Here is a 26,342-nt window from a genome sequence, read left to right as displayed (position 1 = left end):
AAATTCAATATTTTTTCTCTCTTGTTTACCAACCTTCTCTCTAGAATTTCAACATCAGTGATTCGTGTATTGGTCATATGAGTGTGAACACCACTTCTACCGTCCCAGGTCGCACCCTACAAGAAATCAATAATTTAAAATAAGTAAGGCTGATTAAGACAGGCAAAAATTCTGAAAACAATGTCATTTTTATGTAGATCAACACCCTTTTCTTTTTATTACATGCTATTCATAATTGATAATGAAATGTTAAAATATCTAAATCTGTATGGCCTCTAATGTAAACTCTATTAGTAATACATATTTAAGCTTGGTGCCTTTCAGAAATTGATGAAGACATATATTTCCATGTTTCTTCATCCCTCCAGCTGTTTCACATGCTTTTATGATACAAACCATAAGATCTGCATAAAATGTTTTACATTTAAAAACCAGCAAGCCAAAAATAAAAATAACACATGGCTCATTTCTCTTTTCAGAAAGAAGAGTTCAAAAGTATATGTGAATGTGAACTGGTGATGCCTATGGACATTAATGAGTGATAATAAGCGGCGACTGAATTAGGACCATGTTGCCTGCACACAGACTCTGCTATCAACACATTCCAGTGCAAAACAAAACCAGGTGCTAATGCTCGCAGACATGCTACAAAAGTCCTATCAAAATTTGTCATAATTTACAGAAATATATATAAATCAGCACTTCTGCTGCTCCTTAAACTCCAAAATTGTCTCCTCTGTCTAAGTTGCCTTTTGAAAACACAACCAGACAATCTGAACTTGACTTTCTACTCTCTAAACTTTTCACTACTTAACTACCAGTTAATTTAAGAAAAATCAAAACATCACATTACAGGAAATGGTATACACTTTTTAAGTTTCTAAAAATATAAATAAATCTGATTCACAGAAAGACACACAGAAAATAAACTACTTTTGTACAATAACAATTAAAAATACTAAACAATGAAAAAAGTACACAGATCCTACAAAAAAGTGAAATCTTATTTAAGGAAAATAAATAATTAAGTGAGATTACTAAGATCTGGTTGAGATTCAATATAAATAGTCAGCAATGTTTATTTCTATAATGGTATATCAGTCATACACAGACAATTATTTTACTCTATTGTAGTTGCAATAGACACATTTTGCAGTACAGTCTCTGATGCTAAAATAGCTCTCTCACATCGGCAATATATAATATCTCCAAGCTTCACGTAGCACTCATCCTGTAATTTCACATCATTGGTAACACACATTTACTTCCAAAGAAAATTGTTTACAATTCCAAGTTTCCCATCAAGCCAAAATACTTAGACTTCAAAGAAAACCAGGCCCGTTATTTGACAGAAGATCATCAGATTACCAAGGAAAATTAATTAAACATTTACTCATTAAACATTTAAAGTTCTTTTCTACTATTTATAAGGTAAAACAAAAAATGAAAAAAGCATCACCTCTTAAAAAGATTGAGATGAAATGCACTAAGGAGTTTGGATGAAATTTGAAATGATTTTGTACGTATTTGTTGAGATGGAGATAGGCGCACTGAAGAGTTCTGTTGAAGCTCATACAAAGAAGAAATGTGAATGAACGGCAGCCATTAATGAATCCTCATCAGATACGTTACAAAATGGCTACCCTGTGTTAGAGTGTCAGGATTAATTCATCAGCACTGATTCAACAAAATGTTCATCACTCCAACATTTATCAAGTGTTATTTGTAAAAGTATAGAGATTTCAGATAGACCAGGAAATGTTACTCCAACTGCCTCAGAAGCATCAATTAGCAGGTTTTTACTGAATTGTGAGCAACTGCTTAAATTCTCATTCAGTAGATCTTTGAGAGGGTTCAGGATTATTTAATTTAACAGCCAGGGTCATTGAAGGACATGCCAGGTTTGGGTTTTGGGAAGTATCGCAGTAATTTTGTTTTACTTCATTGTAACACACAGAGATATTTCCAGAATATATGAAAAAAATTACAAGTCACAAATAGTGTTATTATGAGCAAACCTTTTCCTTAAGACATAAATCCTCCCCACTTCCACATAAGAAACGTCATTCAGGATGTGCCAGGTTCAAATATTTAGTAAGCAGTAATTTTGTTTGATTTCAATATAACATACAAATATTTAGGAAGCTGTAATTTTGTTTGATTTCAAATATAACATACAAATTTCCAGTTAAAACGTCACATGCTAGGTTTCTAAAAAACCAAATTTAAGCTAATTGTAGCATATATATGGCCCTTTTAAACCTCTACATGAAATCTGGACTGTTGAACTAGATACTAAAGCATGACACCCTATATATGTATGCTCCTCTATTCCATGGATAAGAAATGAAAAAATTGCTTTCCATTTTACCTTATAAAAGACACTAATAACCTCTGATCAGTTTAGATAAATTTACTATGTATATGTAACAATGTATTTCCTCTTCTGATACATGTTTGTACAGAATATCTAATCACCGAGACTTGTGTCCTGGATAAACATCTTGGTAATAATGAAGAGTAAAGAAAACCAGGAACAAATGTATAACAGGCAAATAAAACATTCAAGTTTACTCAACTGGAATAATGCATTTATTTCATACTACATATGTAAGTCGATTATGTATTTAATATTTCCTTGAAGTACATCCTAAACAAGGTCACAATGACCTAATTAAATAAAGCTGTTTGTTTGTGTATTATAATGCAATTGTTTGGACAACACTTAGACAAACTGGAGAATAACACACAGACTGATCGTCGTGAGCAACATCAACAGTTGGTGTAAAGGGAGATAACTACAGACATACCTCGACCTAATTAGTGGACACTAGGTTACAATGACCAGGTCATTAGGTCTATCCTATATAAACAATGGCTGTGTGTGGTCATAGCTCACGTCACATTTAATCTTATTCTAGTATTGTGATACATACATGTTCACTATATAAAGGTTGTTATTTAGGAGTTTCTACCCATGTGAAATGTGGAAGGGTCTATAGTTAAGCATTAGTTTCCATCTTTCTGTCTGGACACAGGGCCTTGTTACTATTGATGATATATATAAGATAGGTCACGTCTATTTACATACATTACACAATATGTATGTAAATAGACGTGACCTATCTTATATATATCATCAATAGTAACAAGGCCCTGTGGTCTGGAAATGGCTTATATAGGCATTTTTCCGATGCCAAATAGTTTTGCATATGCAATTATTGCAATAACATAAAAATGAAAATGTTGAAATTAAATCCCTCTACATTTTACTAGCTGTCTGGAACCTTTTTCCTATATTCCTTGTCTCTGGAACCTCTTACATTGGTAACATGTTTACCGCTTTTAAGGTATATCAAAAATACAACTAGGTCACTGTAGCCTACATTTTGACCTATACAAACTTAAACCAAAGATAACACCTTGTTAAAGCTGGTGAAAAGAATCACTAATATGAAAGGCATCGTGCTGAATATCAAAAGTAGGTCACTGTAACATACAATATATCATTTGACATACATAACGCTACATCTGACAACAGAAAGAGGGGTCTTTTCTCTGCTTTTCAAACTTTAATTATATACTACATATGACATTTGAGAAAGATCCATTCAAAAATTTCTGAGATATATAGCAGTAACAAACTTCAATTATCAAAATCCAAGATGGCTGCCTGACGGCCATCTTGTTGACTGATCGGTCCCAAAATGCAATATGCAAAACTAGGACCCTAGGCGAACCTGCACATGAAAGAGACAGATTCCTTCAGTACTTTCTGAGAAATAGCGATAACAAACTTCAATTAGGACCCTAGGAGAACTTGCATGTGGAATTTGAGAGAGATCCCTTTAACACTTTCTGAGAAATAACTGTAACAAGAATTGTTAACAGATGGAAGGACGGACGGACGGATGGACTGAAGGACGGACCACAGACGATTTAATGGTGATGGTGGGCTAAAAATCCTTCAACATTGACAGTACCAAATTGGCCCTGTCCATCAAGATCTTTATTAATGAAGTTGGTTACAATTATGATTTGTTTTCCATTAGTATTGTAATATGACTAGGAATATAGATTTTATACAGTGAACCATTCCAGCTTAATCACTTTTTGTCAGAAAGTTTAGTTTTCTTTGCTGAAATAGTAATCATGTTTAAACTAATATTTGGGTATATGAAGATTTTGTGAATTAGTCGTGTCTCCACTAAGGTTAATAATTATAGTAAATACTTACAGCTCCAGCCCCTCCAGCCACCGTCTCATAGTGTCCGAACGCCTCATCTCCAAACGTTATATTGTTCATACAGCCCTGTAAAGACAAATGTACTGAGACATCTATTCAAGATCTTTATAATTGTATGGTCATTTATTAATTTCATATGAGGGTCCATCCGTCTTGCACTAGTAGTTTCAAATGTACGTGTACTGGTGTTTGTATGAAAATGGTATCGCTGCACTCATTTACAGAAATATATATCTATCACATAATCAGTCTGATATCGAGTGATTTTGTCCATGTAATATTTGTGCATATGTCACGAGTGTAATATGACCTGAAATGATTTACATTGGCTGGAAATTCATTGAGACATCATGACAGAAACAATTAAATGACGTCAGGACAAATGATGCGACATCAGGATTTCAAGGATGGCGGTACAAAATGGCGGCATCCGCTGGATTTTCGCAATACATTTTGAGGTGAGATTTTTCGAAATGTACGTTTTTATAGTTATGTGATAAAAAGAATCTTAAATTTGTGTTCATTTCATATGAGATTTTATAAATGAACACTCATTTAAGATCTTATATATATGGGCGGTTTTTAGACATTTATTCAGAAAAAATAATCATGTTAAAATTAAATTAATAATTATATTTAGTTCTGCAGACATTGTATATGGATGATATTTCAATAGTCTGTTTATAATCGTACATACATGGCTGTATATTTGAGGGGAAATATCAAAAACCTTACAAAGATGGATGTACATTTGAGGCGAAATATTATAACCGTACAAAGATGGCTGTACATTTGAGGCGAAATATTATAACCGTACAAAGATGGCTGTACATTTATTTGAGGCGAAATATTATTACCGTACAAAGATGGCTGTACATTTGAGGGGAAATATTATAACCATACAAAGATGGCTGTACATTTGAGGGGAAATAGTATAACTGTACAAAGATGGCCGTGCGATTGAGGGGGAATTTTATAACCGTACAAAGATGGCTGTACATTTGAGGGGAAATATTATAACCGTACAAAGATGGCTGTACATTTGAGGGGAAATATTATAACCGTACAAAGATGGCTGTACATTTGAGGGGAAATATTATAACCGTACAAAGATGGCTGTACATTTGAGGGGAAATATTATAACCGTACAAAGATGGCTGTACATTTGAGGGGAAATATTATAACCGTACAAAGATGGCTGTACATTTGAGGGGAAATATTATAACCGTACAAAGATGGCTGTACATTTGAGGGGAAATATTATAACCGTACAAAGATGGCTGTACATTTGAGGGGAAATATTATAACCGTACAAAGATGGCTGTACATTTGAGGGGAAATATTATAACCGTACAAAGATGCTGTACATTTGAGGGGAAATATTATAACTGTACAAAGATGGCTGTACATTTGAGGGGAAATATTATAACCGTACAAAGATGGCTGTACATTTGAGGGGAAATATTATAACCGTACAAAGATGCTGTACATTTGAGGGGAAATATTATAACCGTACAAAGATGGCTGTACATTTGAGGGGAAATATTATAACCGTACAAAGATGGCTGTACATTTGAGGGGAAATATTATAACCGTACAAAGATGGCTGTACATTTGAGGGGAAATATTATAACCGTACAAAGATGGCTGTGAGTTTGAGGGGAAATATTATAACCGTACAAAGATGGCTGTACATTTGAGGGGAAATGTTATAACCGTACAAAGATGGCTGTACATTTGAGGGGAAATATTATAACCGTACAAAGATGGCTGTACATTTGAGGGGAAATGTTATAACTATACAAAGATGGCTGTTCATTTGAGGGGAAATAATATAACCGTACAAAGATGGCTGTGAGTTTGAGGGGAAATATTATAACCGTACAAAGATGGCTGTACATTTGAGGGGAAATATTATAACCATACAAAGATGGCTGTTCATTTGAGGGGAAATATTATAACCGTACAAAGATGGCTGTACATTTGAGGGGAAATATTATAACCGTACAAAGATGGCTGTACATTTAAGGGGAAATAGTATAACTGTACAAAGATGGCCGTGCGATTGAGGGGGAATATTATAACCGTACAAATATGGCTGTACATTTCAGGGGAAATGTTATAACCTTACAAAGATGGCTGTGGATTTGAGGGGAAATATTATAACTGTACAAAGATGGCTGTACATTTGAGGGGAAATATTATAACCGTGCAAAGATGGCTGTATATTTGAGGGGAAATATTATAACCGTACATAAATGGCTGTACATTTGAGGGGAAATATTATAACTGTACAAAGATGGCTGTACATTTGAGGGGAAATATTATAACCATACAAAGATGGCTGTGGATTTGAGGGGAAATATTATAACCGTAAAAAGATGGCTGTACATTTGAGGGGAAATATTATAACTGTACAAAGATGGCTGTACATTTGAGGGGAAATATTATAACTGTACAAAGATGGCTGTACATTTGAGGGGAAATATTATAACCGTACAAAGATGGCTGTGAGTTTGAGGGGAAACATTATAACCGTACAAAGATGGCTGTACATTTGAGGGGAAATATTATAACCGTACAAAGATGGCTGTACATTTGAGGGGAAATATTATAACCGTACAAAGATGGCTGTACATTTGAGGGGAAATATTATAACCGTACAAAGATGGCTGTGGATTTGAGGGGAAATGTTATAACCTTACAAAGATGGCAGTTCATTTGAGGGGAAATATTATAACCGTACAAAGATGGCTGTGAGTTTGAGGGGAAATATTATAACCGTACAAAGATGGCTGTACATTTGAGGGGAAATATTATAACCATAAAAAGATGGCTGTTCATTTGAGGGGAAATATTATAACCGTACAAAGATGGCTGTACATTTGAGGGGAAATATTATAACCGTACAAAGATGGCTGTACATTTGAGGGGAAATAGTATAACCGTACAAAGATGGCTGTACATTTCAGGGGAAATGTTATAACCTTACAAAGATGGCTGTGGATTTGAGGGGAAATATTATAACTGTACAAAGATGGCTGTACATTTGAGGCGAAATATTATTACCGTACAAAGATGGCTGTATATTTGAGGGGAAATATTATAACCGTACATAAATGGCTGTACATTTGAGGGGAAATATTATAACTGTACAAAGATGGCTGTACATTTGAGGGGAAATATTATAACCGTACAAAGATGGCTGTACATTTGAGGGGAAATATTATAACCGTAAAAAGATGGCTGTACATTTGAGGGGAAATATTATAACCGTACAAAGATGGCTGTACATTTGAGGGGAAATATTATAACCGTACAAAGATGGCTGAACATTTGAGGGGAAATATTATAACCGTACAAAGATGGCTGTGAGTTTGAGGGGAAACATTATAACCGTACAAAGATGGCTGTACATTTGAGGGGAAATAGTATAACCATACAAAGATTGCCGTGCGTTTTAGGGGGAATTTTATAACCGTACAAAGATGGCTGTACATTTGAGGGGAAATATTATAACCGTACAAAGATGGCTGTACATTTGAGGGGAAATAGTATAACCATACAAAGATGGCTGTACATTTGAGGGGAAATGTTTATAACCATACAAAGATGGCTGTTCATTTGAGGGGAAATATTATAACCGTACAAAGATGGCTGTACATTTGAGGGGAAATATTATAACCGTACAAAGATGGCTGTACATTTGAGGGGAAATGTTATAACCATACAAAGATGGCTGTACATTTGAGGGGAAATATTATAACCGTACAAAGATGGCTGTACATTTGAGGGGAAATATTATAACCGTACAAAGATGGCTGTACATTTGAGGGGAAATATTATAACCGTACAAAGATGGCTGTACATTTGAGGGGAAATATTATAACCGTACAAAGATGGCTGTACATTTGAGGGGAAATATTATAACCGTACAAAGATGGCTGTACATTTGAGGGAAATATTATAAACCGTACAAAGATGGCTGACATTTGAGGGGAAATATTATAACCGTACAAAGATGGCTGTACATTTGAGGGGAAATGTTATAACCGTACAAAGATGGCTGACATTTGAGGGAAAATATTATGACTGTACAAAGATGGCTGTACATTTGAAGGAAAATATTATAACCGTACAAAGATGGCTGTACATTTGAGGCGAAATATTATAACCGTACAAAGATGGCTGTACATTTGAGGGGAAATAGTATAACCGTACAAAGATGGCCGTGTACGTTTGAGGGGGAATTTTATAACCGTACAAAGATGGCTGTACATTTGAGGGGAAATATTATAACTGTACAAAGATGGCTGTACATTTGAGGGGAAATATTATAACTGTACATAAATGGCTGTGAGTTTGAGGGGAAATATTATAACCGTAAAAAGATGGCTGTACATTTGAGGGGAAATATTATAACCATACAAAGATGGCTGTACATTTGAGGGGAAATATTATAACCGTACAAAGATGGCCGTGCGTTTGAGGGGAATTTTATAACCTTACAAAGATGGCTGTGGATTTGAGGGGAAATATTATAACTGTACAAAGATGGCTGTACATTTGAGGGGAAATATTGTAAACCGTACAAAGATGGCTGTATATTTGAGGGGAAATATTACAACCGTACATAAATGGCTGTGAGTTTGAGGGGAAATATTATAACCGTAAAAAGAAGTGGCTGTACATTTGAGGGGAAAATATTATAACCATACAAAGATGGCTGTACATTTGAGGGAAAATATTATAACCGTACAAAGATGGCTGTACATTTGAGGGGAAATATTATAACTGTACAAAGATGGCTGTACATTTGAGGGGAAATATTATAACCGTACAAAGATGGCTGTGAGTTTGAGGGGAAATATATAACCGTACAAAGATGGCTGTACATTTGAGGGGAAATATTATAACTGTACAAAGATGGCCGTGCGTTTTAGGGGGAATTTTATAACCGTACAAAGATGGCTGTACATTTGAGGGGAAATGTTATAACCGTACAAAGATGGCTGTACATTTGAGGGGAAATATTATAACCGTGCAAAGATGGCTGTACATTTGAGGGGAAATAGTATAACCGTACAAAGATGGCCGTGCGTTAGGGGAATTTATACCGTACAAGATGGCGTACATTTGAGGGGAATTTATAACCGTACAAAGATGGCTGTACATTTGAGGGGAAATGTTATAACCGTACAAAGATGGCTGTACATTTGAGGGGAAATATTATAACCGTACAAAGATGGCTGTACATTTGAGGGGAAATGTTATAACCGTACAAAGATGGCTGTACATTTGAGGGGAAATATTATAACCGTACAAAGATGGCTGTACATTTGAGGGGAAATGTTATAACCGTACAAAGATGGCTGTACATTTGAGGGGAAATATTATAACCGTACAAAGATGGCTGTACATTTGAGGGGAAATATTATGACTGTACAAAGATGGCTGTACATTTGAGGGGAAATATTATGACCGTACAAAGATGGCTGTACATTTGAGGGGAAATATTACAACCGTACAAAGATGGCTGTACATTTGAGGGGAAATGTTATAACCGTACAAAGATGGCTGTACATTTGAGGGGAAATATTATAACTGTACAAAGATGGCTGTACATTTGAGGGGAAATATTATAACTGTACAAAGATGGCTGTACATTTGAGGGGAAATATTATAACCGTACAAAGATGGCTGTGATTTGAGGGGAAATATTATAACTGTACAAAGATGGCTGTACATTTGAGGGGGAATATTATAACCGTACAAAGATGGCTGTGACATTTGAGGGGAAATATTATAACCGTACAAAGATGGCTGTACATTTGAGGGGAAATATTATAACCGTACAAAGATGGCTGTACATTTGAGGGGAAATATTATAACCGTGTACAAAGATGGCTGTACATTTGAGGGGAAATATTATAACCGTACAAAGATGGCTGTATATTTGAGGGGAAATATTATAACCGTACAAAGATGGCTGTACATTTGAGGGGAAATATTATAACCGTACAAAGATGGCTGTACATTTGAGGGGAAATAATTGAAGTCAGTAAGTTCATGACTTTGTTTTTAAGTGAAGAAGAGAAGTCATAGTCTCAGGCTTTGTACCTAGTGAATGAGTCAGTAGTTCATGACTTTGTTTTAAGTGAAAAGAGAACGTCATAGGTCTCAGGCTTTATACCTAGTGAATGAGTCAGTAGTTCATGACTTTGTTTTTAAGTGAAGAAGAGAGTCATAAGCTCAGGCTTTGTACCTAGTGAATGAGTCAGTTAGTTTCATGACTTTGTTTTAAGTGAAGAAGAGAGTCCATAAGTCTCAGGCTTTGTACCTAGTGAATGAGTCAGTAGTTCATGACTTTGTTTTAAGTGAAGAAGAACGTCATAAGTCTCAGGCTTTGTACCTAGTGAATGAGTCAGTAGTTCATGACTTTGTTTTAAGTGAAGAAGAACGTCATAGTCTCAGGCTTTATACCTAGTGAATGAGTCAGTAGTTCATGAACTTTGTTTTAAGTGAAGAAGAAAGTCATAGTCTCAGGCTTTGTACCTAGTGAATGAGTCAGTAGTTCAGACTTGTTTTAGTGAAGAGAACGTCATAAGTCTCAGGCTTTATACCTAGTGAATGAGTCAGTAGTTCATGACTTTGTTTTAAGTGAAGAAGAACATAGTCTCAGGCTTTATACCTAGTGAATGAGTCAGTAGTTCATGACTTTGTTTTAAGTGAAGAAGAACGTCATAGTCTCAGGCTTTGTACCAAGTGAATGAGTCAGTAGTTTTCATGACTTTGTTTTAAGTGAAGAAGAACGTCATAAGCTTAGGCTTTGACCTAGTGAATGAGTCAGTAGTTCATGACTTTGTTTTAAGTGAAGAAGAACGTCATAAGTCTCAGGCTTTGTACCTAGTGAATGAGTCAGTAGTTCATGACTTTGTTTTAAGTGAAGAAGAACGTCATAGTCTCAGGCTTTGTACCTAGTGAATGAGTCAGTAGTTCATGACTTTGTTTTAAGTGAAGAAGAGAGTCATAGTCTCAGGCTTTATACCTAGTGAATGAGTCAGTAGTTCATGACTTTGTTTTAAGTGAAGAAGAACAGTCATAGTCTCAGGCTTTGTACCTAGTGAATGAGTCAGTAGTTCATGACTTTGTTTTAGTGAAGAAGAGACGTCATAAGCTCAGGCTTTGTACCTAGTGAATGAGTCAGTAGTTCATGACTTTGTTTTAAGTGAAGAAGAGAGTCATAAGTCTCAGGCTTTGTACCTAGTGAATGAGTCAGTAGTTCATGACTTTGTTTTAAGTGAAGAAGAACGTCATAAGCTCAGGCTTTGTACCTAGTGAATGAGTCAGTAGTTCATGACTTTGTTTTAAGTGAAGAAGAGAGTCATAGTCTCAGGCTTTGTACCTAGTGAATGAGTCAGTAGTTCATGACTTTGTTTTAAGTGAAGAAGAACGTCATAAGCTCAGGCTTTGTACCTAGTGAATGAGTCAGTAGTTCATGACTTTGTTTTAAGTGAAGAAGAGAGTCATAGTCTCAGGCTTTGTACCTAGTGAATGAGTCAGTAGTTCATGACTTTGTTTTAAGTGAAGAAGAACAGTCATAGTCTCAGGCTTTATACCTAGTGAATGAGTCAGTAGTTCATGACTTTGTTTTAAGTGAAGAAGAGAGTCATAGTCTCAGGCTTTATACCTAGTTTGTTTTAAGTGAAGAAGAACGTCATAGTCTCAGGCTTTGTACATGTGAATGAGTCAGTAGTTCATGACTTTGTTTTAAGTGAAGAAGAACGCCATAAGCTCAGGCTTTATACCTAGTGAATGAGTCAGTAGTTCATGACTTTGTTTTAAGTGAAGAAGAACGTCATAGTCTCAGGCTTTATACCTAGTGAATGAGTCAGTAGTTCATGACTTTGTTTTAAGTGAAGAAGAACGTCATAAGCTCAGGCTTTGTACCTAGTGAATGAGTCAGTAGTTCATGACTTTGTTTTAAGTGAAGAAGAGAGTCATAGTCTCAGGCTTTATACCTAGTGAATGAGTCAGTAGTTCATGACTTTGTTTTAAGTGAAGAAGAGAGTCATAGTCTCAGGCTTTATACCTAGTGAATGAGTCAGTAGTTCATGACTTTGTTTTAAGTGAAGAAGAGAGTCATAGTCTCAGGCTTTATACCTAGTGAATGAGTCAGTAGTTCATGACTTTGTTTTAAGTGAAGAAGAGAGTCATAGTCTCAGGCTTTGTACCTAGTGAATGAGTCAGTAGTTCATGACTTTGTTTTAAGTGTGAAGAAGAGAGTCATAGTCTCAGGCTTTGTATACCTAGTGAATGAGTCAGTAGTTCATGACTTTGTTTTAAGTGAAGAAGAGAGTCATAGTCTCAGGCTTTGTACCTAGTGAATGAGTCAGTAGTTCATGACTTTGTTTTAAGTGAAGAAGAGAGTCATAGTCTCAGGCTTTATACCTAGTGAATGAGTCAGTAGTTCATGACTTTGTTTTTAGTGAAGAAGAACGTCATAAGCTTAGGCTTTGACGTTCTTGAGTGAATGAGTCAGTAGTTCATGACTTTGTTTTAAGTGAAGAAGAGAGTCATAGTCTCAGGCTTTATACCTAGTGAATGAGTCAGTAGTTCATGACTTTGTTTTAAGTGAAGAAGAGAGTCATAGTCTCAGGCTTTATACCTAGTGAATGAGTCAGTAGTTCATGACTTTGTTTTAAGTGAAGAAGAGAGTCATAGTCTCAGGCTTTATACCTAGTGAATGAGTCAGTAGTTCATGACTTTGTTTTAAGTGAAGAAGAGAGTCATAGTCTCAGGCTTTGTACCTAGTGAATGAGTCAGTAGTTCATGACTTTGTTTTAAGTGAAGAAGAGAGTCATAGTCTCAGGCTTTGTACCTAGTGAATGAGTCAGTAGTTCATGACTTTGTTTTAAGTGAAGAAGAACGTCATAAGCTCAGGCTTTGTACCTAGTGAATGAGTCAGTAGTTCATGACTTTGTTTTAAGTGAAGAAGAGAGTCATAAGCTCAGGCTTTGTACCTAGTGAATGAGTCAGTAGTTCATGACTTTGTTTTAAGTGAAGAAGAGAGTCATAGTCTCAGGCTTTGTACCTAGTGAATGAGTCAGTAGTTCATGACTTTGTTTTAAGTGAAGAAGAGAGTCATAAGCTCAGGCTTTGTACCTAGTGAATGAGTCAGTAGTTCATGACTTTGTTTTAAGTGAAGAAGAGAGTCATAGTCTCAGACTTTGTACCTAGTGAATGAGTCAGTAGTTCATGACTTTGTTTTAAGTGAAGAAGAGAGTCATAGTCTCAGGCTTTGTACCTAGTGAATGAGTCAGTAGTTCATGACTTTGTTTTAAGTGAAGAAGAGAGTCATAAGCTCAGGCTTTGTACCTAGTGAATGAGTCAGTAGTTCATGACTTTGTTTTAAGTGAAGAAGAGAGTCATAGTCTCAGGCTTTGTACCTAGTGAATGAGTCAGTTAGTTTTGTACTTTGTTTTATGACTTTGTGAAGAAGAACGTCATAAGCTCAGGCTTTGTACCTAGTGAATGAGTCAGTAGTTCATGACTTTGTTTTAAGTGAAGAAGAGAGTCATAGTCTCAGGCTTTGTACCTAGTGAATGAGTCAGTAGTTCATGACTTTGTTTTAAGTGAAGAAGAACGTCATAAGCTCAGGCTTTATACCTAGTGAATGAGTCAGTAGTTCATGACTTTGTTTTAAGTGAAGAAGAAAGTCATAGTCTCAGGCTTTATACCTAGTGAATGAGTCAGTAGTTCATGGCTTTGTTTTAAGTGAAGAAGAGAGTCATTAGATCCAGACTTTGTACTTAGTGAATGAGTCAGTAGTTCATGACTTTGTTTTAAGTGAAGAAGAGAGTCATAGTCTCAGACTTTGTACCTAGTGAATGAGTCAGTAGTTCATGACTTTGTTTTAAGTGAAGAAGAGAGTCATAGTCATTTGATACCAGTGAATGATCAGTTTCATGACTAGTGTGAAGAAGAAAGTCATAGAGTCAGACTTTGTACTTAAGTGTCAGTAGTTTATGACTGTTTAAGTGAAGAAGAACGTCATTAGATCTCAGGCTTTGTACCTAGTGAATGAGTCAGTAGTTCATGACTTTGTTTTAAGTGAAGAAGAAGTCACAGTCTCAGGCTTTGTACCTAGTGAATGAGTCAGTAGTTCATGACTTTGTTTTAAGTGAAGAAGAGAGTCATAGTCTCAGGCTTTATACTAGTGAATGAGTCAGTAGTTCATGACTTTGTTTTAAGTGAAGAAGAGAGTCATAAGCTCAGGCTTTGTACCTAGTGAATGAGTCAGTAGTTCATGACTTTGTTTTAAGTGAAGAAGAAAGTCATAGTCTCAGACTTTGTACCTAGTGAATGAGTCAGTAGTTTATGACTTTGTTTTAAGTGAAGAAGAGAGTCATAGTCTCAGACTTTGTACCTAGTGAATAAGTCAGTAGTTTATGACTTTGTTTTAAGTGAAGAAGAGAGTCATTAGTCTCAGACTTTGTACCTAGTGAATGAGTCAAGTAGTTATCCAGACTTTGTTTTAAGTGAAGAAGAGAGTCATTGGCTCAGGCTTTGTACTTAGTGGAGAAGAAAGTCATTAGATCCAGACTTTGTACCTAGTGGAGAAGAATGTCATTAGATCCAGACTTTGTACCTAGTGAAGAAGAAAGTCATTAGATCCAGACTTTGTACCTAGTCAAGAAGAAAGTCATTGGCTCAGGCTTTGTACTTAGTGAAAGAGTCATTGGCTCAAGACTTTATTTAGAATTATTGAGAAGAATTATTGGCCTCAGGATTTCTGTCAAGAGCTAAGGTAATAACTCTAGAAATTTCACCTAGTGACGTTTTTGGCTCTAGAACTTGTACAGAACATCATGAACTGGGGCCCTTAGCTCCAGGCTCTGTATCTAGTGGAGGAAGCCCTTAGTTTGTACCTAGGGAAGGAGTGCGTCATTCCCCCCTTGGGTAAGGCAGAGATAGGGAAGAGAACAGATGGACAGATAATTTGGTAAAGCTGTAGAGATTCACCTTAAGTACTTTTGATATTCCTGACAATTTGTTTAAATATAAAGTAGTATACATGTAAATCCTAATTCTAGCTACAGATGATGTATATAAATCATTATCCCAGACTTTGTGTGAGATGATTGGATTACTGTAGACTGATTCACACTACATTAACTAGTAGTTATACATCTATATACAGCACACAGTAGGCACAAAGTGCCAAAATATTTGGTTTTCATATTAATATAATATAAATCAATTTGATTTCCTATTTGACCCGAAGTACATTTAGTAGTTGCTATAAGGATATTGGGTCATTTGTCATCATGTGATTCAGCTAACACAATGAGTGATATTCTGATATAGATATTTACAACTAACAGACAACTCACTTCCAAGATAATGTCAATCAGATATAGGCTATACCAACTTTTTTTTAATTTTTAGAATTTTATACAAGTTTCTTTATTACATATAGAACAATATTTAGACATACATACATCGCCTTCATCAATTATCACAATATAGTGTACATGATAAGAAGAATTACAAAGATGTTACAACACCAACAATTTATACTTCTATAAGAGTTCATGCTTAGGTACATGTAAATAGCAAAATGACCTTGACCTTGATCCTGACCTTTTAAATGTCAAACCTCTGAACATTTGTCAACATTACATTATGGTCTAGAAAATAATTCCAAATAGTCAAATACTGTTGTAAGACATAATTAGAATCAGCTCATTGTAGATGATAAAGATATTCTTATAAATCAAAGAAAAACAATTGATACATAGTTGTTTTTATCAACCTAAAGATACATTAGACCTTGTAGAACGAGCTCTGACTGTAGACCACACACAAAGCCCATACTGATTACAAAATTACTGACACTTAATATGCCGTTATATTTTGCATAATTTAATAAAACATAATATGGGTGTTTTTTTAAATCTACTTTCTCCACTGATGCCATCCCCTACACTGAAGTCTGTTAAAGCAATCTGACTGGTAGTGACACCTACCACCAGATGTGGAGCTCGTTATAACATGTAATCAATGTTAATTTTGTAATTAACCTTTAAGACAGTCACTGTGTGGTTGGCATAAATCACATCATACCATTAACCTTTCAGCTCTGGATTACATGGCCCAAGTAGGCCCTACTGGCTGTACATAATAATGTAGGTCTGTGGTTTATTTCTGGGAACTCGGGCACTCCTCAAACCACCACAACATGACAAGCCATCACTGAACACAGCAACTGATATGACATATAGTGCCAAGCAACCACATACAATAAATACTAATAATCTACCAAGTACTTGTTTAGCTGCTGTAGGTTTTGCAGTCTGATTTTCGAAAAATTGGTTGTTAAGATTTGCCGTAGTATTTTTCAGTACTCAATAAAATTCAAGAATACCAGAGGTAATCTTCAGGGAAATGGAAGTTTTGTAAAATAGTAAACATAATAATGAATGAAAACAATATTAAAAAAGCAGTCGATTTCAAGTTTCTGGGGGAGAGGAAAGCCTGAGTACCTAAAGATTCAATACTCAGTGATGGGCAGTACCTGAAAACTGCCATGAGCAAAGGGCAATATACATGTGGAAAGCTAGCTTACAATAGCAACCTCCTAGATCAATTACCAATTTTAGCTATGAAATAGAAGCATTTATTCTTCAAAAAGTCATCAGCCAGTATATTATTTTGTTTGCATAAGATTTCATATTAGATCTAAAACAGATCTGAACACCAGCAAGTTGAAAGATATATCACTGTCTTGGCACCAAATTCCATTTTTGCATTATGTTGAACATCTTTTTAAAATACCAGCAAATTTTAAGCTGAAATAGCAGCAAAGGAAACTAGGACATTACATATTATATGAAACAGATCCATGCTTACTTGCCAAGGTTTTCCATGGGTTGTGAGCATGAAGTCAACTATAAGTTGGAAACCCTAGTCTTACAAAGACTTCAAAGCCAAGCCTACCAAACATTACTATATTGGAAAAATTATATTCATTTCTACCCTAAAATTCCTGAGGTGGAGTCAATTTGAGTCAGCCTATCCTTGTTCAGATCACTTGTGAAGTAACAACATGCAGCAACCTCATAACTTTATTAAAACCATCAATAAACATATGCTTAAGTCCATAATTGTGTAAGTAATACATTCACATTATAGGACCATATCTAAATAGTTTTCTCCAATACGTGTAAGTCAACTTTATACAATTGATTTCTTACCTGATTTATAGATTAAGTGTGAAAGTTCAGATAATGTCGGAAAATCCTGAAAACTTGTCAACCAGGAGAGAATGGTAAGATTTTGTGTTAGAAGGGAGGTAACCCCTATCTCATGTTATCTTTTCAAGACGGCAAGGGGGACTTTTCTAGACACGTGAAAACAAGCATCAATATCACATCTGTGAAGTAATTATCATCACTGTAACATCATTACATACAATCAAATCCACGTAATTTGATATTGGATATATATTGAAATACTGTTTATTTTAAATGAATTGTAATCCCTGTTCATATTTATTCCTTGTCGTTTTCCATGGTTATACTGAATTTTTGACAGTTTGAAGAGATTTTACCATTCCCCATTGACTAAGTATACCCCACTAAAACTGTAATTCTGTTTTGTTGTTGGTTTTTTTTTTCATTTTTATTTCTATCTAGTGAAGGTAGCAAAAGGAACAACATTTTTAATACTTTTCAATGCATGTGTTATAACTAATTCTCAGTACCTGTGATGCAGCACAAACTCCAAAAGCCTTGAGTAGAACGTCGACGATTCTTTGAGATGTGAGAACATTTCCCCCAACAACAGCAGCATTCTCTGAAGGGTCCAGAATACTTCCAGCTGGTATAAGGGCCTTAACAGGCTTCAGACAGCCCTGCAGGGAAAAGGAAAGGTAATATACTGATACCATGATATAACTATAGCCTTAACAGACTTCAGACAGCCCTGCAGGGAGGTGGAAAGGAAAGGTAATATACTGATACCATGATATAACTATAGCCTTAACAGGCTTCAGACAGCCCTGCAGGGAGGTGGAAAAGGAAAGGTAATATACTGATACGATGATATAACTATAGCCTTAACAGGCTTCAGACAGCCCTGCAGGGAGGTGGAAAAGGAAAGGTAATATACTGATACGATGATATAACTATAGCCTTAACAGGCTTCAGACAGCCCAGGGAGCAGGAAAAGGAAAAGGTAATATACTGATACGATGATATAACTATAGCCTTAACAGGCTTCAGACAGCCCTGCAGGGAGGTGGAAAAGGAAAGGTAATATACTGATACCATGATATAACTATAGCCTTAACAGGCTTCAGACAGCCCTGCAGGGAGGTGGAAAAGGAAAGGTAATATACTGATACCATGATATAACTATAGCCTTAACAGGCTTCAGACAGCCCTGCAGGGAGGTGGAAAAGGAAAGGTAATATACTGATACGATGATATAACTATAGCCTTAACAGGCTTCAGACAGCCCTGCAGGGAGGTGGAAAAGGAAAGGTAATATACTGATACCATGATATAACTATAGCCTTAACAGGCTTCAGACAGCCCTGCAGGGAGGTGGAAAAGGAAAGGTAATATACTGATACCATGATATAACTATAGCCTTAACAGGCTTCAGACAGCCCTGCAGGGAGGTGGAAAAGGAAAGGTAATATACTGATACGATGATATAACTATAGCCTTAACAGGCTTCAGACAGCCCTGCAGGAGGTGGAAAAGGAAAGGTAATATACTGATACCATGATATAACTATAGCCTTAACAGGCTTCAGACAGCCCTGCAGGGAGGTGGAAAAGGAAAGGTAATATACTGATACCCATGAATATAACTATAGCCTTAACACAGGCTTCAGACAGTCCCTGCAGGGAGGTGGAAAAGGAAAGGTAATATACTGATACCATGATATAACTATAGCCTTAACAGGCTTCAGACAGCCCTGCAGGGAGGTGGAAAAGGAAAGGTAATATACTGATACGATGATATAACTATAGCCTTAACAGGCTTCAGACAGCCCTGCAGGGAGGTGGAAAAGGAAAGGTAATATACTGATACCATGATATAACTATAGCCTTAACAGGCTTCAGACAGCCCTGCAGGGAGGTGGAAAGGAAAGGTAATATACTGATACCATGATATAACTATAGCCTTAACAGGCTTCAGACAGCCCTGCAGGGAGGTGGAAAAGGAAAGGTAAATATACTGATACCATGATATAACTATAGCCTTAACAGGCTTCAGACAGCCCTGCAGGGAGGTGGAAAAGGAAAGGTAATATACTGATACCATGATATAACTATAGCCTTAACAGGCTTCAGACAGCCCTGCAGGGAGGTGGAAAAGGAAAGGTAATATACTGATACCATGATATAACTATAGCCTTAACAGGCTTCAGACAGCCCTGCAGGGAAAAGGAAAGGTAATATACTGATACGATGATATAACTATAGCCTTAACAGGCTTCAGACAGCCCTGCAGGGAGGTGGAAAAGGAAAGGTAATATACTGATACCATGATATAACTATAGCCTTAACAGGCTTCAGACAGCCCTGCAGGGAGGTGGAAAGGAAAGGTAAAATACACTGATACCATGATATAACTATAGCCTTAACAGGCTTCAGACAGCCCCTGCAGGGAGGTGGAAAAGGAAAGGTAATATACTGATAGCGATGATATAACTATAGCCTTAAACAGGCGTCAGACAGCCCTGCAGGGAGGTGGAAAAAGGAAAGGTAATATACTGATACGATGATATAACTATAGCCTTAACAGGCTTCAGACAGCCCTGCATGAATGAAAAGGAATGGTAATATACTGATACGATGATAGAACTATAGACTTAACAGGCTTTCAGACATGCCCTGCAGGAGGTGGAAAAGGAAAAGTAATTACTGATACGACTGATGATACTAATAGCCTTAACAGGCTTCAGACAGCCCTGCAGGGAAAAGGAACTGGTAATATACTGATACATGATATAACTAATAGCCCGTAACAGGCTTCATACGAGCCCTGCAAGGAGGTAGGAAAAGGAAAGGTAATATACTGAATACGATGATTTAACTATAGCCTTGAACAGGCTATCAGACAGCCCTGCAGGAGGTGGAAAAGGAAAGTAATATCAGATAAACGATGATATAACTATAGCCTTAAGCGTTAACAGCTTTCCAGACAGCCCTGCAGGGAGTGAAAAGGAAAGGTATATACTGATACTAACAATAGCCTTAACAGGCCTTACAGACAACCCGTGCAGGAGGTGAAAAGGAAGTAATAATACCTTGATACGATGATATAACTATAGCCTTAACCATTGCTTCAGACAGCCCTGGGCATGGGAGGTGGAAAATGGAAAGGTAATATACTGATACCTATGCATATAACTATAGTCCTTTAACAGGCTTCAACAGCCCTGCAGGGAGGTGGAAAAGGAAAGGTCACTATACTGATACCATGATATAACTACAGCCATAACATGCTTCAGACAGCCCTGCAGGAGGTGAAAAGTAAAGGTAATATACTGATAGCAAATGATATAACTATACCTTAACAAGGCTTCAGACAGACCTTCAGGGAGGTGAAAAGGGTAAAAGGGCAAGAGACTGATACCATGATATAACTAATATCCTTAACAGGCATCAGACAGCCCTGCAGGGAAAGAGGGAAAAGGTAATATACTGATACGATGATTATAACATATAGCCTTAACAGGCTTCAGACAGCCCCTGCAGGGAAAAGGAAAGGTAATATACGTGATACCATGATATAACTATAGCCTTAAACAGGCTTCAGACAAACCCTGCAGAGAGGTGTGAAAAGGAAGGTAAATATGACTGAAAACCATGATATAACTATAGCCTTAACAGGCTTTCAGACAGCCCTGCAGGGAGGTTGAAAAAGGAAAGGTAATATACTGATACCATGATATAACTATAGCCTTAACAGGCTTTCAGACAGCCCTGCAGTGGAAAAGGAAAGGTAAATAAACTGATACAATTGATATAACTATCAGCCTAAATTAACAGGCTTCAACAAGCCTGCAGGGAGGTGGAAAAGGAAGGTAATATACTGATACCTGATAGAACATAGCCTTAACAGGCTTCAGACAGCCACTTGCAGGGATGTTGAAATAGGAAACGTAAATATACTGATACCATTGATATAACTAAAGCCTTAACAATGGACTTCAGACAGCCCTGGCAGGGAAAAAGGAAAGGTATTATAACTGATACGATGATATAAACAATAGCCATAACGGCTTCAGACAGCCCTGCAGGGAGGTGGAAATGAAAAGGTAATATACTGATTACGATGAGATAACTATAGCCCCTTAACAGGTCCTCAGACAGCCCTGCAGGGAGGTGGAAAAGGAAAAGGTAATATACTGATACCATGATATAACTATAGCCATTAACAGGCTTCAGACAGCCCCTTGCAGGGACAAAGGAAAGGAAATATAATACGATGATAAACTATGGCCTTATAACTATAGCAGGAAAGGTAAATATACTGAATTACTCAACAGGTCTTCACAGGCTTCAGGACAGCCCTGCAGGGGAGGTGGAAAAGGAAAGGTTATATACTTCATACCATGATTATAACTATAGCCTTAACAAGTCTCAGACAAGCCCTGCAGGTGAGGTGGAAAAGGAAAGTTAATATACTGATACCATGATATAACTATACGCCTTTAACAGGCTTCAGACAGCCAGCCACTGCAGGGAAAAGGAAAAGGTAATATACAGATACTGATAGATATAACTAACTATAGCCTTAACAAGGCTTCAGACAGCCCTGCAGGGAAAAGGAAAAGGTAAATATTACTGATACGTCATGCATATAACTATAGCCTTAACAGGCTTCAGACAGCCCCTGACAGGGAGGTGGAAAAGGAAGGGTGTAATATACTGATGACCGAGTGATAAAACTATAGCCATAACAGGCTTCTAACAGCCCAGGCAGTGGAGTAGGAAAAGGAAAAGGTAATATACTGATACGATGATCAGAACTATAGCCTTAACAGCTTCAGACAGCCCTGCAAAGGAAGGTTGGAAAAGAGAAAGTAATATACTGATACAATGATATCAACATACAGACCATAAACAGGCTTCTCTAGTTACTCAGCTCTAGCCTCAGGGAGGTGAGAAAAAGGTAAAGGCTAATATAACTGAGATACCATTATAAAACTCTAGCCTTAACAGCAGGCGATCAGAACAGCCCTGCGCACTGCCAGGGGAGTTGGATAAAGTAAAAGGATGATTATAACTTGATACCATGAAATTAACTACACTACTACACAGCCTATAACATGCTTCAGACAGCACCTCAGGGAGCATGGAAAAGGAACAGTATTATCATCAGCACAACGATGATATAACTATAGCCATTAACAAGGCTTACAAGAACATCCCTCAGGGAGTGGTTGGACAAGAAAAGTAAATATACAGATAAGATGATATAAACTATAACGCTCTATCATCAATTTCTACATACAGCCCTGGCATGGAGGTGAGCGAAATGCGAAAGGTAATAAACTGATACGATGCATAATCCTAATAAGCCTTAACATGTGCTTTTCGAGACAGCCCTGAGCAGGGCAGGTGGACGAGCAAGGAAAAGTAAAATACTGAATTACCTGGTATGAAGGTAGAATTATTCATCCGCGACGACAAAAAAGTTTTATCTTTTTAGTGTAAAATAAACATGACAAACAAAGTAAATTTCAGAGATAATTTTATTTAATCAGATCAGAACTTTAAATATATATTCAATTTTGCTAAAAGTTAATATATAGCGTAATAACATAAAGAATTTGTACACTGCGACATGTGTGAACTCGGTGACCGTTATTGTGCAGCGAGGCGAAGCTGACGCACGCTTACACACTTTAGTTTGCCGAAGTTGTTAAAACACCGATTTTCAAGTAGCTCAATGTGTTTGAGATGTCGTCTGACTTGAAGATATTACATCCTTGGGAGCCATGTGATTATATAATCTACGCTTAGATCCATATCGCCATCGATAGATGAAACAAATTCACTTGTGTTCAATGGATACAATGTATTTATGGTGACGCGGAACTGTCAACACGTGGATTATTAGCGGTGCATGTTTTATAATACACATGATTAAATACTCAAAGAACAAAGACAAGAGGATATGTTTATAACTGACCTCTATCAGAGGGTCTCACACCCGTCCACCCCAAAGGCTCGGTCGTAGGACGAACATAGGCACAGAGGTAATGTTTACATTTGACACCCATCATTTTTAACAAAAATGAAAGCACGTCGCCCCGGATATTTTTCTGTTCCTTTATACAATTGTTAATTTAAAAATTGTTTGAATCATATATAAATATAAAACATGTATATATTGTTTACATTTTTCCAAAATTCTATGAAAAACAACAATATACACGTAATGTTGCGTCAAAATGTAAACAAAGCCATGTGTTTCTTTTTTAAAAAAGTAGTCCTTTTACGTTGCACAGAACATTTCCTTACGCAAGTTCAAAGTTCAATGTTACCATGCAGTTATGGTAAACAAAATCGGCTAGTATTAGCGTATAGTGACCAAGCCTAGCAAGTGTAAATATAACTGCATGGTAACATTGAACTTTGAACTTGCGTATGAAAATGTTCTATGTAACATAAAGGAGCTTCTTTTTGTTTAAAAGAAACGGATGGCTTTGTTTACATTTTGACGCAACATTACGTGTACACTGTTGTTTTTCATAGAATTTTGGAAAAATTTAAACAATACATATATGTTTTATATTTATATATGATACAAACGTTTTATAAATTAACAATTGTATAAGGAAATAGGAAAAAATATCCCGACCGTGGCGACGTGCAGTGCTTTCATTTTGGTTAAAAATGATGGATGTCAGATGTAAACATTACCTCTGTGTCTGTGTTCGTCCTACGATCGAGTCTTTGGGGTGGACTGTCTTGAGACCCTCTGACAGAGGTCAGTTACATGTATTAAACATATCATCTTGTCTTTGTTCTTTGAGAATTTAATCGTGTGACAGTGTATTATAAAACATGCACCGCTAGTAATCCACGTGTTGACATTTACGTGTCACCACAAATACATTATATCCATATAACACAAGTGAAGTTATTCAATCTATCGATGTTGATGGATCTAAGTGTAGATTATATAATCACATGGCTCCCAAGGATGTAATATCATCAAGTCAGACGACAATCTCAAACACATGGAGCTACTTGAACACCAGGGTTTTGACAACTTCGGCAAAATCCAGTGTGTAAGCGTGTGTCAGCTTCGCCTCGCTGAACAATAACGGTCACCGAGTTCACACATGTGGCCGAATACAAATACTTCTTGTTTTTACGCTATATATTAACTTTTAGCAAAATTGAATATATATTTAAAGTAGTGATCTGATTAAATAAAATTATCTCTGAAATTTACTTTGTTTGTCAGGTTTATTTTACACGAAAATATTGAACTTTTTTTGTCGTCGCGGATGAATAACTCTATCTTACGTGAAGAGTCATCATTCGCTGTTCAATTGAGTAAGCTCCTCCCACTTTCGACCGACTTTTATTGAATAATTACATCACTTTCAAATGACGATTTTATTGCATGAAATATATTACAGTAATAAAAATTCGTGTGAGTGTAAATATAGGGATTGGATTTCGCTTTTATGTTAACCATGCTTGTATGGAGCAATTCCTCTAAGAATATTATTCAATATGGGGCGTTAACGTGCCCCATAAATATATTCTTAGAGGAATTGCTCCATACAAGCATGGTTAACATAAAAGCGAAATCCAATCCCTATATAGTATGATGCTTTAATGCCCCACAGTAACGAAGAGTCTGTAAAGTCTATACTACGGTCAAAGATCACAATATAGGTCACAGTGACACACCATCTCAACTAGGTTGTCCCATATACATGGAACAAAACTGGTTAAAGTAATATCTTAGGATGTAAAGACAAAGGATCACATATTTTGTATATATATTTTGCCAACTACCTTAGTTTCATCTATCTCTATATCCAGGGAAATCTTTGACCCATCGTCCATGAATTCCTCAGCGGTCAGTCTTGTCTGTCCAGTCTTCTGTTTGGTTTTACGAGCAATCTCACACAACATTTCCTGAACAGCTACTTCAGCGTTGGCCTGGAGTTATAACAATGACATGGAGCTATTCAACTTTGACTCTTCTAATGTCAAATCAATGATCATCTGGACAACTTTATGTTTTTGGTGTTTTTCATTGAAAGTCTGTAGACACTCTAACTTTACCAACTATAGTATTATATTCCTACCTGTATATGTCCCATATAGGCCTGTACCACGTCTAAACCATACTCGTCGATCAGCTCATTGATAAGTCGGATACCCTGTAACATATCAGCTCATTGATAAGGCGGACACCCTGTAACATATCAGCTCATTGATAAGTCAGATACCCTGTAACATATCAGCTCATTGATAAGTTGGATACACTGTAACATATCAGCTCATTGATAAGGCGGATACCCTGTAACATATCAGCTCATTGATAAGGCGGACACCCTGTAAAATATCAGCTCATTGATAAGGCGGATACCCTGTAACATATCAGCTCATTGATAAGTTGGATACACTGTAACATATCAGCTCATTGATAAGGCGGATACCCTGTAACATATCAGCTCATTGATAAGGCGGATACCCTGTAACATATCAGCTCATTGATAAGGCGGATACCCTGTCACATATCAGCTCATTGATAAGTCAGATACCCTGTAACATATCAGCTCTTTGATAAGTCAGATACCCTGTAACATATCAGCTCATTGATAAGTTGGATACACTGTAACATATCAGCTCATTGATAAGTCGGATACCCTGTAACATATCAGCTCATTGATAAGACGGATACCCTGTAGCACATCAGCTCATTGATAAGGCAGATACCCTGTAACATATCAGCTCATTGATAAGGCAGATACACTGTAACATATCAGCTCATTGATAAGGCAGATACACTGTAACATATCAGCTCATTGATAA

At 36.6% G+C, this 26,342-nt stretch overlaps 1 protein-coding gene across 1 annotated transcript in view; it reads right to left on the bottom strand.

The window, feature by feature from the left end:
- LOC138316328 (5-oxoprolinase-like) overlaps nt 1-26,342 on the bottom strand; it is a 115,939-nt gene that overhangs the window by 51,168 nt on the left and 38,429 nt on the right. Inside the window, exons 27-34 of the mRNA XM_069257999.1 lie at nt 25,613-25,687; nt 25,310-25,463; nt 25,149-25,164; nt 24,540-24,555; nt 24,142-24,158; nt 18,015-18,207; nt 4,238-4,312; nt 34-116 (exon numbers count right to left, since the gene is read on the bottom strand). Coding sequence (XP_069114100.1) covers nt 34-116; nt 4,238-4,312; nt 18,015-18,207; nt 24,142-24,158; nt 24,540-24,555; nt 25,149-25,164; nt 25,310-25,463; nt 25,613-25,687 — 629 coding nt within the window. The remainder of the gene's footprint in view (nt 1-33; nt 117-4,237; nt 4,313-18,014; nt 18,208-24,141; nt 24,159-24,539; nt 24,556-25,148; nt 25,165-25,309; nt 25,464-25,612; nt 25,688-26,342) is intronic.

Source organism: Argopecten irradians, chromosome 2 (genome assembly GCF_041381155.1).
Source record: "Argopecten irradians isolate NY chromosome 2, Ai_NY, whole genome shotgun sequence".
NCBI lineage: Eukaryota > Metazoa > Mollusca > Bivalvia > Pectinida > Pectinidae > Argopecten > Argopecten irradians.
Note: the sequence above shows the minus strand (reverse complement) of the source record. Positions and strands in the feature narration are given on the sequence as shown.